The 12,896-nt window shown below is 48.1% G+C and overlaps 1 protein-coding gene across 1 annotated transcript in view; it reads left to right on the top strand.

The window, feature by feature from the left end:
- INSRR (insulin receptor-related receptor) overlaps window positions 1-12,896 on the top strand; it is a 62,452-nt gene that overhangs the window by 8,874 nt on the left and 40,682 nt on the right. The window contains exons 2-3 of the mRNA XM_015416492.1: window positions 10,371-10,683; window positions 11,056-11,198. Of these exons, the coding sequence (XP_015271978.1) occupies window positions 10,371-10,683; window positions 11,056-11,198 (456 nt within the window). The remainder of the gene's footprint in view (window positions 1-10,370; window positions 10,684-11,055; window positions 11,199-12,896) is intronic.

Here is a 12,896-nt window from a genome sequence, read left to right as displayed (position 1 = left end):
AACCACTGCCAGGGCGGCCTTTTATCATCTTCGGCTGGCCCGGCAGTTGGTCCCCTACCTCAGCCGTGAGGACCTGGCCACAGTGATCCATGCGACGGTCACCTCGAGGCTTGACTACTGTAACGCTCTCTACATGGGGCTGCCTCTGTCGCAAATTCGGAAGCTGCAGCTAGTGCAGAATGCTGCGGCCAGGCTGTTGATGGGTCTCTCAAGGAGGGACCATATTCAGCCTGTGCTGAAAGCGCTGCACTGGCTGCCGATAGCGTTCCGGATTCGCTTCAAAGTGCTGGTTTTGACCTTTAAAGCCCTAAATGGCCAGGGTCCAGCCTACCTGAGGGACCGCCTTTCTCCATATATTCCCCCAAGGGCACTTCGGTCGGGAGGGAGGCATCTCCTGGAAATTCCAGGCCCGAAAGAAGTTAAGTTTGCTGCGACTAGGGCTAGGGCATTTTCAGTGGCGGCTCCTACCTGGTGGAAAGAGCTCCCGGAGGAGATCCGGGCCCTGCGGGACCTTTCTCAGTTCCGCAGGGCCTGTAAGACGGAGCTCTTCCGCCAGGCCTTTGGATAGGAGCCGCCGCCGCCGCTATTCCATCTGCATCCCTATGCCCTAGTGAATTTAACATCTGATTGTATTGCCCCCTGGTTGTGGATGGCGGCACTGGAACCGGCTTGGAGTATGAGACTGTCGGTAGTTAGGTGACGTTAAGATCCTCCCTCTTGCTGAAGTTTGTTGTATATTGATATTCCTGATTGTAATCTATGGTTTTAAACTATCTGTGATTGGTTTTCATGATATGTTTTGTTTTAAACTATATGATATTGTTTTACTTGGCACTTGGTGCCCCTGTTAGCCGCCCTGAGCCTCCGGGAAAGGGCGGGATATAAATGCGAAAATAAATAAATAAATAAATAAATAAATAGCAGAAGAGAGCGGAACGACCACCTCCCTTGATCTGGACACAAGGCTTCTGTTAATGCATCCTAAGATTGCATTCGCTTTCTTCGCAGTCGCATCAAACTTCTGAGGAGGCGATCCAACGAGAATACAAAGGATTATAAGGATGTAGAACTTCTGCCCTGACCTGGATAGTGGAGGCTGGCTGGATCTCTTCAGGTCTTGGAGTTTAGAGTTGTGCAATGCTGGAATCAGCTGCCCGGGGAGGGGGTGAGCCCCCCCCTCCCTGGCCACCTTCAAGCAGCAGCTGGACAGACAAGCACTTGTCCGGGGGGGGGGCTCTTGGCATGGAGTAGGGCGGGGGTTGGACTAGACGGCCTGCAGAGGGCCCCTCCCAGCTCTGTGTGATTCTGGGATTCTAAGCTAGGCAGGGCTGGCCCTGGTCAGTATTTGGATGGGAGATCACCCAAGAAGTCCAGGTTCGGGATGCAGAGGCAGGCGGGGCTACCCGACAACCACCCCTGAACGTCTCTTGCCTTGGAAACCCCACGAGGGGTCGTCACCACAAGGGGTCAGCTGTGACTTGACGGCACTTCGCACACGCCAGACCGAGAGGTCAGGAGGCTCCCAGCACTGCATGTGCTTCTCCACTGGCAGAGCCCCTCTGCCAGCGTGGCTCGGGAGGCACCAGAGTGGCACGGCTGGCTTCCTTTTTGCACTCCCGCATCGGCCCGTAGAGTATTGGGCTGTTGATCTCCACCGGCGGAGGGCAGGTCCACCAGTTCTTGGAGAGGAGGGCTTCAGTGGTTACTAGCCATGGCGATTGACAGGATCCTCCCCCTTCAGAGGCAGAAAGCCTCTGGTGCCCATGTTGGGAGGCAGCAGCGGGGCGGGGGGGGGGGTTGACGGGACGCTGGGCTTTTGCGTCCTGTTTGTTTGGCCCTCCAGGGCAACTGACTAGGTGGGCCATTGGTCTGATGCAACACAGGTCTTATTTTTTTGTTCTTTAACAAGAGCCAGTTTGGTGTTGTGGTTAGGAGCGCGGACTCTGATCTGGGAGAACTGGATTTGATTCCCCAATCCTCCTCCACAGGCAGCTGCTGGATGACCTTGGGCAAGCCACAGTTTTGTCAGAGCTGTTCTCTCAAGAGCAGTCCTCGAAAGAGCTCTCTCAGCCCCACCTACCTCCACAGGGTGTCTGTTGTGGGGAGAGGAAGGGAAAGGAGTTTGCAAGCCACTCGGAGACTCCTTTGAGGAGTGAAGGGCCATGGGGTATAAATCCGATCTCCTTCTGTTGTTAGACCTATTGTATATGTATCCCTGTTTCTGTCTTTCCCGCATTTCCCCCCTAATTTCAACCTTTATTTTTTCATCCCTCTAAGATGGCAGAAGCCGAGATATCTATGCTAAGGAAGCAAAGGATGCAGCAGTTTGCAGCTTTCTGTCTCTCAGATATTATATACAATTGTAGTTTTGCATGTAGAAAAGTATGCTTTTGTAGACCAACCAGGTTATAAATGGTGCATTTTATGCTGGTAAAACAGTAAATAGATATTTTTATTTTATTTATTTATTTATTTATTTATTTGAGATTTATATCCCACCCTTCCAAGCAGCTCAGGGTGGCTAACAAGCGGCTAATGCCGGATTAAATAGATAAAATACAATAAAACAACATTACACATCCACAATAAAATTCATGACAGTATTTAAGGTGCTCTATTATCCTGTATATAAATCCCCAAGATGGACAGTAATCCCAAATCGACGGCCAGCTTTATTAAATAGCAAGAGGGCTCCAGCGATGATGTTCTCCCCACTTCCGCCAGGCAACACATACCCCCCCCATAATAGGGGTAGATGATGGAATAGTGGCGGTGGCCGCTCCTACTCAAAAGCCTGGCGGAAGAGCTCCGTCTTGCAGGCCCCGTGGAACTGTATAAGGGGCCACGGTGCATAGGGGCAACGGTGGATCAAAGGTTAAGATGTTGAACTTCAGACCGGAAGGCCAGTAGTTTGGCAGTTTGAGACCCAAGTGCAGCATGATGGAGTGAGCTCCTGTCTCTGGTCCCAGCTCCTGCTAACCTAGCAGTTCGAAAGCAAGAAACTGCAAGTAGATAAGCGTTCTGTGCGCCTCGGCGTTTAGTCATGCCGGCCACATGACCATGGAAACATCTTTGGAAAGTGGTGGCTCTTTGGCTTGGAAATGGAGATGAACACCGCCCCCTAGAGTCGGACATTTTTCTCTTAGTTCAGGAAGGATGGCTCCAGAGCAAACTAATTACTTAGTTTATTTCAGCTCATATGACCAATGGTCTCAAGTACAACATACAACATACATATAAAATACCAAAGCGAGAGTTTAAAACTATACATTTCAAATCCAGTTAAAATTATAAACAATATAAAAAATTTAAATATAAAACAAAGCTAAAAGACAGTTCTTATCTTAGCAGCAATTATCTTTGCTTCAATGCTATTATAATAGCTAAGTATTTTGCTACTGAAGTGGTAGTTATCGGATCAATATCTGACAGCAGATAAGAGGTCACCCATGGCTCCAGTGGAAGGTTGTATTCAAACAGAATTGGATACATCCAATGTGACCTAAGAGCTAACCAATGCGAGCAAAACAACAGGAGATGTGTCAGCGTCTCAATCTCGCCAGAAGCACAGGTACAAAGCCTGTCTGAATACGGAGTTCAGAAGAAACGTCCCGTTAATTCTGCAGATGGTACAGCGTTTAATCTCGCAAGAGTAAAAGCAAATCTATGAGAGGGGGTGGTAAGATGGTTTAGATATAATGGATCAACGAAGGAGGGATTCCCAGAGCTAGAGGAGAACACACACGCCTGGCATGTGCGGCGGTACTAGCCCTATCCCAATTTCCTGCCTTTGATCTGATGTGTCTCCAGGCTTCTTGCTGAGATATATTCTTGATCATTGATATTGGGAGGCCGAGGAGGTTCAATTTCTCATCTATTTGATTTGACCAGGTATTTCTATAATTATCCTCCTTCAGTCTATAAATCAAGCTCCCTAACGATAGACTAGAAAAACAAACCTTCAGTCTTAGTCTGAAAGTAGCCAGCCAAGCTCTAAGTTCTAGGGAGCTTTGTGCTAGCTCCCACCAAAGAACAGCTCCCACCGCGCACTTGGGAACTCCCAAAATTCAATGCAGGAATTGAGTTAGTACTTTGTCTAAGGATTCAGAGGCTGCACGGATCCAAATGGCTGCCCCATATAGGAACAGAGGTATTATTTTTGTGTTAAATGCTTTAATAGCCATAGGGATATATTGGCCCCCTGTCAAGCAATAAAATCTCAAAAGTGCATTGATATTTGGTCTAACAGTATCTCGAGCTAAATTAAGATGATGTTTCCATGATAAATTCTTGGAGAAGACCACTCCCAGATATTTAAAATGTGTTGTCAATTCTATTTCTCCATCTTTAGTTTTCCATACTTTACTTTTATGGTTTAGCTTCTTACTAAAATCTATAATTTTAGAGTAATAAGCAGAAGTAATAAATTAGAAGCTACCAATAGATATTAATAGGCAATATCTAAGGAATATAAACAGTGATAGGAAATACATTAAATACACAATTTAGACAGACTAACCAATTAGTCTACATATTTTAAATTTTGAAAAAAACAGGACTATCCATACTTGTATAATATTTAATAATGGCAAGTGGAGGGAGAAAGCTTTCATTGACCTCACCAGGTCAAGCAAATATGGCGCAGGTTAACTTAAAAGACTTACAGAATTTGATTCAAGAGACAGTATCTTCGGCAGTAAATTTAGCAGTTGAAACAGCTCTGCCAACAGCAATTGAAAAAGCAATAGAGCCAACTCACACCAAGATTGATAATTTCACCCAACAAATTATGTCGCAAACAGAAGCGATCAGAAAGCAAACCTTGGAAAATAAACAAGAAATTTCAGACATGTTGAATAACATGAAAAAATTAGAAAATAAATCCGAAGATCTGGAACATCAAAGAAAAGTATTATCCACAAAGAATGAGGCGATAGAAGACTCTCCGCTAAGAATGGAGATGGATAAAGCAGCCCATCTTTTAAGGTTTCAAAATATACCAGAAAATAAAGGGGAAGACCTTAAATCAGAAATATCACGAATTCTAGTGGAATACATAGAATCTGATAACATAAAAGAAATCATACGGTCTATAGAATGAATACCACCTATGTAGGAAAAAACAAGTTGCCAAGGGAAGTTCATGTCAGATTCTACAAGAAACAACTACGAGAAAAATTTTTAAGAACATCAGATGAAAAGCCTTTACTGATTCAAGAAACAGAAGTGAGAATACTGAAAGAAGTACCCTGGCGAGTGAGAGAAAAGAGACAAAAATATACAAACTTAGTGGAACTGTTAAGGAAAAACAACATATCTTACAGATGGTTGCTACCAGAGGGAATGTTTTTTATCTATGAAGGAAATAGATATAAAATTAACTCAACTCTCAAAATGGAAGATTTTATTAAAAACCATGAAGAGGACTTAAAAAGACAAGAGGGAGAAGAATACAGTGAAACCGAAGAAGGAGAAATTCTAGGGGCGACAGCCGCACAGAAGAGTAAAAAGAAAACAAACAAACAAAAAGGAAAACCAGTACCCTCCCAAGTAACCACTAGATTCCAACAAAGAAGCAGAAATGAGAAACAGAAGAATACCGAAGATGCAGAGTAATAAATTAAAAATAATTTCAATTAACGTAAATGGATTGAATGGACCGAACAAAAGAAATCAAATTTTCCAACAAATAAAGAAAATGAATGTAGATGTAATTTGTTTTCAGGAGACTCATATTAAATACTCAGATAAGAAATTATTGGACAATAAAAAGTTGGGTAAGGCTTTTACCTCTACAGATAAACAGAAAAAGAAAAAAGAAGTAGTAAGTTATGTCAAAAAACCATCTACATCCAGAACTGATTTATGATTCAGAAGATGGAAGAATACTACTAGTGCAAATTCAGAGACAATCTAAAACTATGTTAATTGCAAACATATATGCCCCCAAATCAAGACAAAGAAAAATTATTTGAAACACTACGGAATATCATAACGAAACAAGACTTTGAAGAGTTATGTGTAGCCGGAGACTATAATGCGATCTATGATAGGGCAACAGATAGAAAGAAGCAGTTGGGAAATAAGAACCAAGGAAGTGAATTGCCAAAAGCATTTCTAAAAATCGCTGAAGAGCTAAATCTTATAGATACTTGGAGGGTGAGAAACTTTCATAAAAGAGATTTTACATTCTTCTCAACAAGTCATAAATCCTGGTCAAGACTAGACATGGCATGGGTTACGCCACCCATGATAAACGATTTAATCAAAGCAGAGATTTTGCTAGCGACCTTTGCAGATCATAATCCACTACAAATTACTATCCAAGATACCCCAAAAAGAACTAGATGGAACTTGAACACATGGTTGTTAAAAGAGGAAAAATTATTATAGAGACTAAATTAGAGTTTAAATAATTTTTTAAACAAAATATTCAAAAAGATATTGACATTGCCATAGTCTGGCAAGAGGACGTTTTATTAGACAAAATGCATGGGTCAGGAAACAGCGGAATCAAAAATTTGTTGTGATTGAAAGACAAATTAAAGAACAAGAAGAAAAGTAAAAAAACATCTGACATCGGAACAGATAAGAATAAAGGTTAAAATCCTACAACACCAAATGAACAATCTTCTTACTCAGGAAATAGCAAAAAAATTACTTATACAAAACAAAATTGCTTTGAAAATGCAAATAAAATTTCAAGATGGCTAGCTTACAAATTAAGAAAGGAACAGCAGAAGAGACACATTAAAATATTAAGAGACGAGTGGGAGAGGAAAAGTTTGAGATGAAGGGTTTGAAAACGATTGCTGAAAACTTTTATAAAATATTATATAATAAACAAGGAGATAATCAAAAGGAAATTAGAGTTCTTTAAAAATTATCAAAATATTAAAACATTTACTGAAAACCAAAGGAAGTGCTTAAACGACCCAATCTCAATGTCAGAAATAACAGCTGTGATCAAAAATCAGAAAAAGCGAAAACCCCCGGGGCCAGATGGAATACCTGCTGAGTTTTATCAAATATTTGAAGAACAGATAGCTCTCCCTTTAAAAAAAATACAATACATAATATTATACAAAAGAAAACTGTACCTGAATCTTGGAATGAAGCGCTAATCACATTAATATCGAAACAAGAGACTGATGGGAAGGATATTAAAAACTATTGCCAAACTCCTTATTGAACATAGATTATAAAATATATGCTTCAATTTTAGCTTCAAGATTTAAGAGAGTGCTAGGACAAACAATTCACCAAGATCAGGCAGGATTCTTACCCAAAAGGTACTTAAAAAACAACATAAGAACTAGTTTAAATGTCTTGGAATATTTTGAAATGCATCCGGGAGAACAGATGGCATTGGTCTTCCTCGACGCAGAGAAAGTGTTCGATAACCTTAATTGGAATTTCATGTTAGAATACTTAACAGCTTCACAGTACAGAGAAAACTTTAACGCCATGGTCCAAACAATTTATAATATACAATACACCAAAATTACAATTAATGGAGATCTAACGCAGAAGATTCATATTCAAAAAGGTACAAGGCAAGGATGACCTCTATCACCATTGCTTTTTATTTGCCCTTAAAATATCGAATGATATTGTTAGAAATTTACAAGAGGCGGGACCTGCGATACTCGCGGGGGGGAGGGACCTCCACACATGAGGCAGAGGAGGAAGCAGCAGGAGGAAGTAAGTTCCCCCCGATCCCGCCAGTTCCTCCCCCGTCTCCTCCACCCCCCCGCTCGATCTCCCCCCCTTCTCCCCGGCTTCAAAGCGAGCCAGCGCTGTCCGAAGACGTTTCTGTGGTCATGTGGCCGGCATGACTAAACACCAAGGCGCACGGAACGCTGTTACCTTCCCACCAAAGTGGTACCTAGGGCCTCGCTCCTCTTCCCCCCCCGCCGCCTCCGAAGCAAGGCCCGAGCAGCTTGCCGCTTGGGCCTCGCTGCTGTCTCCCCCCCGGCTTCGAAGCGAGGCCCAAGCGTCTTGCCGCTCGGAGTGTAGGTGAAACTTCACTTCTGGGATGCTGGGGTGACACCCTGGTATTTGAGCAAAAACTCTATGGTAAATTTGACCTCTACAATAGAGTTTTTGCTCAAATACTATAGGGTCACACCTGAGCTCCTGGAAGTGATAATGTCACTTCTGGATCACATGGGATGCACATAGAAATGTCACTGCACTGCACTGGGAAGATTTTCCCTCTTTTTTGGGTTAAGTCCCTCCCCCCCACTAGCTGATCAGTGGCAAGGAGGTGGGGCCTAGCACTGCAGGACTCCCACCTTCATTGGGGAGTCTGGCAACCCTACATTCAGAAGCAGTCATCCTCTGAATCCCAGAGCCAGGAGGAAACATCAGGAGAAGACCTCAGCCTCTATGCCCTGCTGTTGGACCTCCAGAGGAAATCCTTGAGGCCACTGTGTGAGACAGGTTGCTGGACTAGATGGACCCTCACTGGTCTGATCCAGCAGGGCTCTTCTGAGGTTCTTCTCAGGGGAAGGGCTCGGCCTCTTTGCCCTGTTGTTGGGAGGCTGGACCAGATGGACCCTCACTGGTCTGACCCAGCAGAGCCCTTCTGATGTTCTTCCCAGGGGAAGGCTTTGGCCTCACTGCCCTGTTTGTTTGGCTGCCCAGAGGAACTGGCTGGCCACTGTGTGAGACAGGATGCTGGACTAGATAGACCACTGGTCTGACCCAGCAGGGCTCTTCTGAGGTTCTTCTCAGGGGAAGGCCTTGGCCTCTCTGCCCTGTTGTTGGCCCTCCAGAGGAACTGGTTGGCCCCTGTGTGAGATGGGATGCTGGACGAGATGGACCCTCACTGGGCTGATCCAGCAGGGCTCTTCTGAGGTTCTTCTCAGGGGAAGGCCTCAGCCTCTCTGCCCTGTTTGGCCCCCCAGAGGAACTGGTTGGCCACTGTGTGAGACGGGAGGCTGGGCTAGATGGACTCTCACTGGTCTGATCCAGCAGGGCTCTTCTGACCCAGCAGAGCCCTTCTGATGTTCTTCCCAGGGGAAGGCTTTGGCCTCACTGCCCTGTTTGTTTGGCTGCCCAGAGGAACTGGCTGGCCACTGTGTGAGACAGGATGCTGGACTAGATAGACCACTGGTCTGACCCAGCAGGGCTCTTCTGATGTTCTTCTCAGGGGAAGGCCTCGGCCTCTCTGCCCTGTTGTTGGCCCTCCAGAGGAACTGGTTGGCCCCTGTGTGAGATGGGATGCTGGACGAGATGGACCCTCCCTGGTTTGACCCAGCAGGGCTCTTCTGGTGTTCTTCTCAGGGGAAGGCCTCGGCCTCTCTGCCCTGTTTGGCCCCCCAGAGGAACTGGTTGGCCACTGTGTGAGACGGGAGGCTGGGCTAGATGGACTCTCACTGGTCTGATCCAGCAGGGCTCTTCTGAGGTTCCTTTCAGGGGAAGGCCTCGGCCTCTCTGCCCTGTTGTTGGCCCTCCAGAGGAACTGGTCGGCCAATGAGTGAGACAGGATGCTGGACTAGATGGACCCTCCCTGGTCTGACCCAGCAGGGCTCTTCTGATGTTCTCCTCAGGGGAAGGCCTCAGGCTCTTTGCCTTGTTGTTGGCCCTCCAGAGGAACTGGTTGGTCACTGTGTGAGGCAGGATGTGAGACAGGATGCTGTGGCCAACCAGTGTGAGATGGATTTTGGCCATCTAGTTCAACATCCTGTCTCACATTGGTGGGCCATCCTGTGTGACGCAGGATGCTGCACTGGAGGGACCTTCACTGGTCTGATCCAGCAGGGCTCCTCTTGTGTTCTTCTCAGGGGAGGGCCACGGCCTCCATGCCCAGCTGTTGGCCCTCCAGAGAGACCTTATTACTGACTGTGTGAGTCTAGATGGAGCCTCCCTGGTCTGACCCAGCAGGGCCCTTCTGCGGTTCTCATGGTCTTAAACGAGAAGCTCCATCTAGCCCTGCCCACTTTCTAAAACGCTTGGAGGGTGCCAAGGAAAGGTGCTGTTGGGCGCCCTGGGACCTGTGGGCACCACGTTGAGGACCTCTGATCTAGCCAGTTTTAATCCTGACAAAATATTGGCAGTGTCTGTACAGAAAAGCTCAAATTAGGAACCGCCCTCCTGTTATCCTGCAACCAAGAGCGTGAAACTGCAGGTCGCTGTGTGCTCCATGGGTGTCCGCTGGGATTCCTGCGGAAGGCGAGCTCAGCCGGGGGGGGGGGGGCTGCCACCCGTACCTCCACGTCAGTGCTTGCTCACCGAGGGGTACGTGCCGTCGTGCCTGGCGCCCACAGGGACCAAAGAGCGGTGGGGTTCTGGGTGCAGGAGTGGACCCCCTGGGGTGAGGGGGCCTCCCCCCACCTCACCTTCTCTCCCCTCTCTCCCCTCAGTGTGCCCCTGCAAAGGGGGCGTTGCCTGCACGGGCTCCGGCGAGTGCTGCCACCCGGAGTGCCTGGGGAGCTGCAGCGCCCCCCGGGACCACCAGGCCTGCGTCACCTGCCGCCACTTCTACTTCAACGGCCTCTGCCTGCGTTCCTGCCCGGACCGCACCTACCAGTACGAGAGGTGGCGCTGCGTGACGGCCGAGGACTGCGCCAGCCTGCGCAAGGTGTCGGAGAATCCCCGGGAGTCCTCCCAGTTCGTAATCCACCAGAAGCAGTGCCTGTCGGAGTGCCCGTCCGGTTACCAGAGGAACGAGAGCAGGTAAGGGGCCTCCCCGCCTCGTGGCCTGGGGGTGGGGGGCCTGCGAGCCGGTCCGTTTGCCTCCAGCCTAAGGGGCCGCGGCTTCCAAAGCATCCCGCGGGCACGTTTGTCTGGGCCTTGGGACCTGCAGACCCCACCCACCCACTCCCACCCACTCCCACCGGCAATGTCCTGACCCAGGGTTGTGACCTGGTGTGCGCCTCTGTTGCGATCGCCTGTTGGGTGTGCTTGTCACCTGACCCAGGAGGAACAGTCGAGCAGGTCCCCAAACCTACGCGTCTCCCCCCCCCCGCCCCCCCCGTGGGGCCAGGTTCTCTCTGCCTCTCCCCCGGGCCTCTCCCTCAGTCTCTCTCCCCCCCTCCTCGTCTTCAGCATCTTCTGCCACAAGTGCGAGGGCCTGTGCCCGAAGGAGTGCAAAGTCGGCACCAAGACCGTGGACTCCACAAGGGCGGCGAAGGACCTCTCCGGCTGCACGCTGATTGAGGGCAACCTGATCATCAACATCCGCCGGGGGGGTGAGTGTCTGGGCCGCAGGTGGGCGCCCACCAGGCCGCCTTCCCAGAAGGACCTGGGTTTCGAAAGAGCCGTGTGTCGGTGTCATGTCAGAAAGGTGGGCCGTCTGTGCGGCCCTTGATGTCTCTCTTCACCCGAAACGAGCCCCAGCCCACTTAAGTGAGCCAGTTTGGTGTAGTGGTTGAGTGTGCGGACTCTGATCTGGGAGAACCGGGTTTGATTCCCCCACTCCTCCACTCGCAGCTGCTGATGTGACCTTGGGTCAGTCACAAGCCCTGGCACAGCTGTTCCTGAGAGAGCAGTTTCTGTCAGAGTTTCCTCCCCCTCCTCCTCCTCCTCCTCCTCCTCCTCCTCTTCTTCTTCTTCTTCTGTCCCACTGGGCTGGAGTGAAGATGGCCCCTCAGCCTCTTTGTGTCTGTGGTGGGGAGGGGGGAGGGAAAAGGAGTTTGTCAGCCGCTCAGAGACTCCGAGAGAAAGGCCAGGGGTATGAATCCAATCTCCTCTTCTTCTCTTCTTCTTTGTTTCTGCCACACAGATTGGGGGATGTACTCAGCGGGCCTTGATCCTAAGCGGCTAGGCCACAATGAGGAGTTGACCTCTCCCAGTTTATCCATTCATTCCCTTCAAAATTCTACTCTCTGCTTCCACCAGCAGGCCATTAATAGAATTGCAGCCCGATGGCTTGCTGTCGGATCCTTTATTTATTTTATTTATTTATTTAACTTTCAATTTCTAGACCGCTCAACCCCCAAAGGGCTCTGAGCGGTTTACACAGTACAATTAATTTACTCTACCTCACTAGGGCCACATATAATGAGGGGAGATGACTACCTTTTGCTCCAAGAGTCCCCATCCTCTTTGAGCCTGCAGGCATCTTTGGAATTCGGACGCAGGGTGATGGACGCCGGCCACAAAGTGTCAGTCAGGCATAACTCTAATAGGAACTCTTCAACATGATTCCAGGCAGACTCTCTGTTTAACAAGTTGCCTTTTAAAATGAACATATTGTTTAAACACATTTTCTTGTATTCCCAAAACTTACCTTCAGTCATACAGAGAAGATCCTTGTCTTATGGGGGCAGCTGCTGCTGATGCAGTTTAAAAAAACAAACAAACAAACCTCCAGTGGCCAATTGGAAGCCTTGCTGGGCAAAAGATCCACTTGGCCCCGCCCACTTCCCAAGAACATTTGGGAAGCCTCAGGGAAGGTGTTGGTGGGTGCCCTGGGGGACCCCTGCGCTATTCCAATTCAGAACCCCCCTCCTCTGGCACAGCTGTCCTCGAAGAAGGGCAGTTTCTCTCAGAGCTCTCTCAGCCCCACCTACCTCACAGGGGGTGTCTGTTGTGGGGAGGGGGAGGGAGAGGAGTTTGTAAGCCCCTCTGAGACTCCTCCTTTGGCTAGTGAAGGGCCGTGGGGTATGAATCCAATCTCTTCTTCTTTCTCATCTTCTTGATTTATCCAACGTGGAGTCGGGGCGGGGGGGGGACATCTTGCAACCTCACCTGTCCGAGGCATTCTTAGCTAAGCAGATGCTCTTGGCTTCTTCTCTCATCCCTTGATCCACGTGAGCCAAGCCACGTGGCGCCTTTGTGGGTGTGGAGACCAAATGGCTGTCATTTCAGAGAAAGAATAATCTATCGGTCAGTATGTAAGCAGGCCACAGATGCAAAAATGAAAGAGTACAGTTGAAAAGCAGCTA

Source organism: Gekko japonicus, unplaced genomic scaffold (genome assembly GCF_001447785.1).
Source record: "Gekko japonicus isolate JY-2015 unplaced genomic scaffold, Gekko_japonicus_V1.1 scaffold2456, whole genome shotgun sequence".
Classification (NCBI taxonomy): domain Eukaryota; kingdom Metazoa; phylum Chordata; class Lepidosauria; order Squamata; family Gekkonidae; genus Gekko; species Gekko japonicus.
Note: the sequence above shows the minus strand (reverse complement) of the source record. Positions and strands in the feature narration are given on the sequence as shown.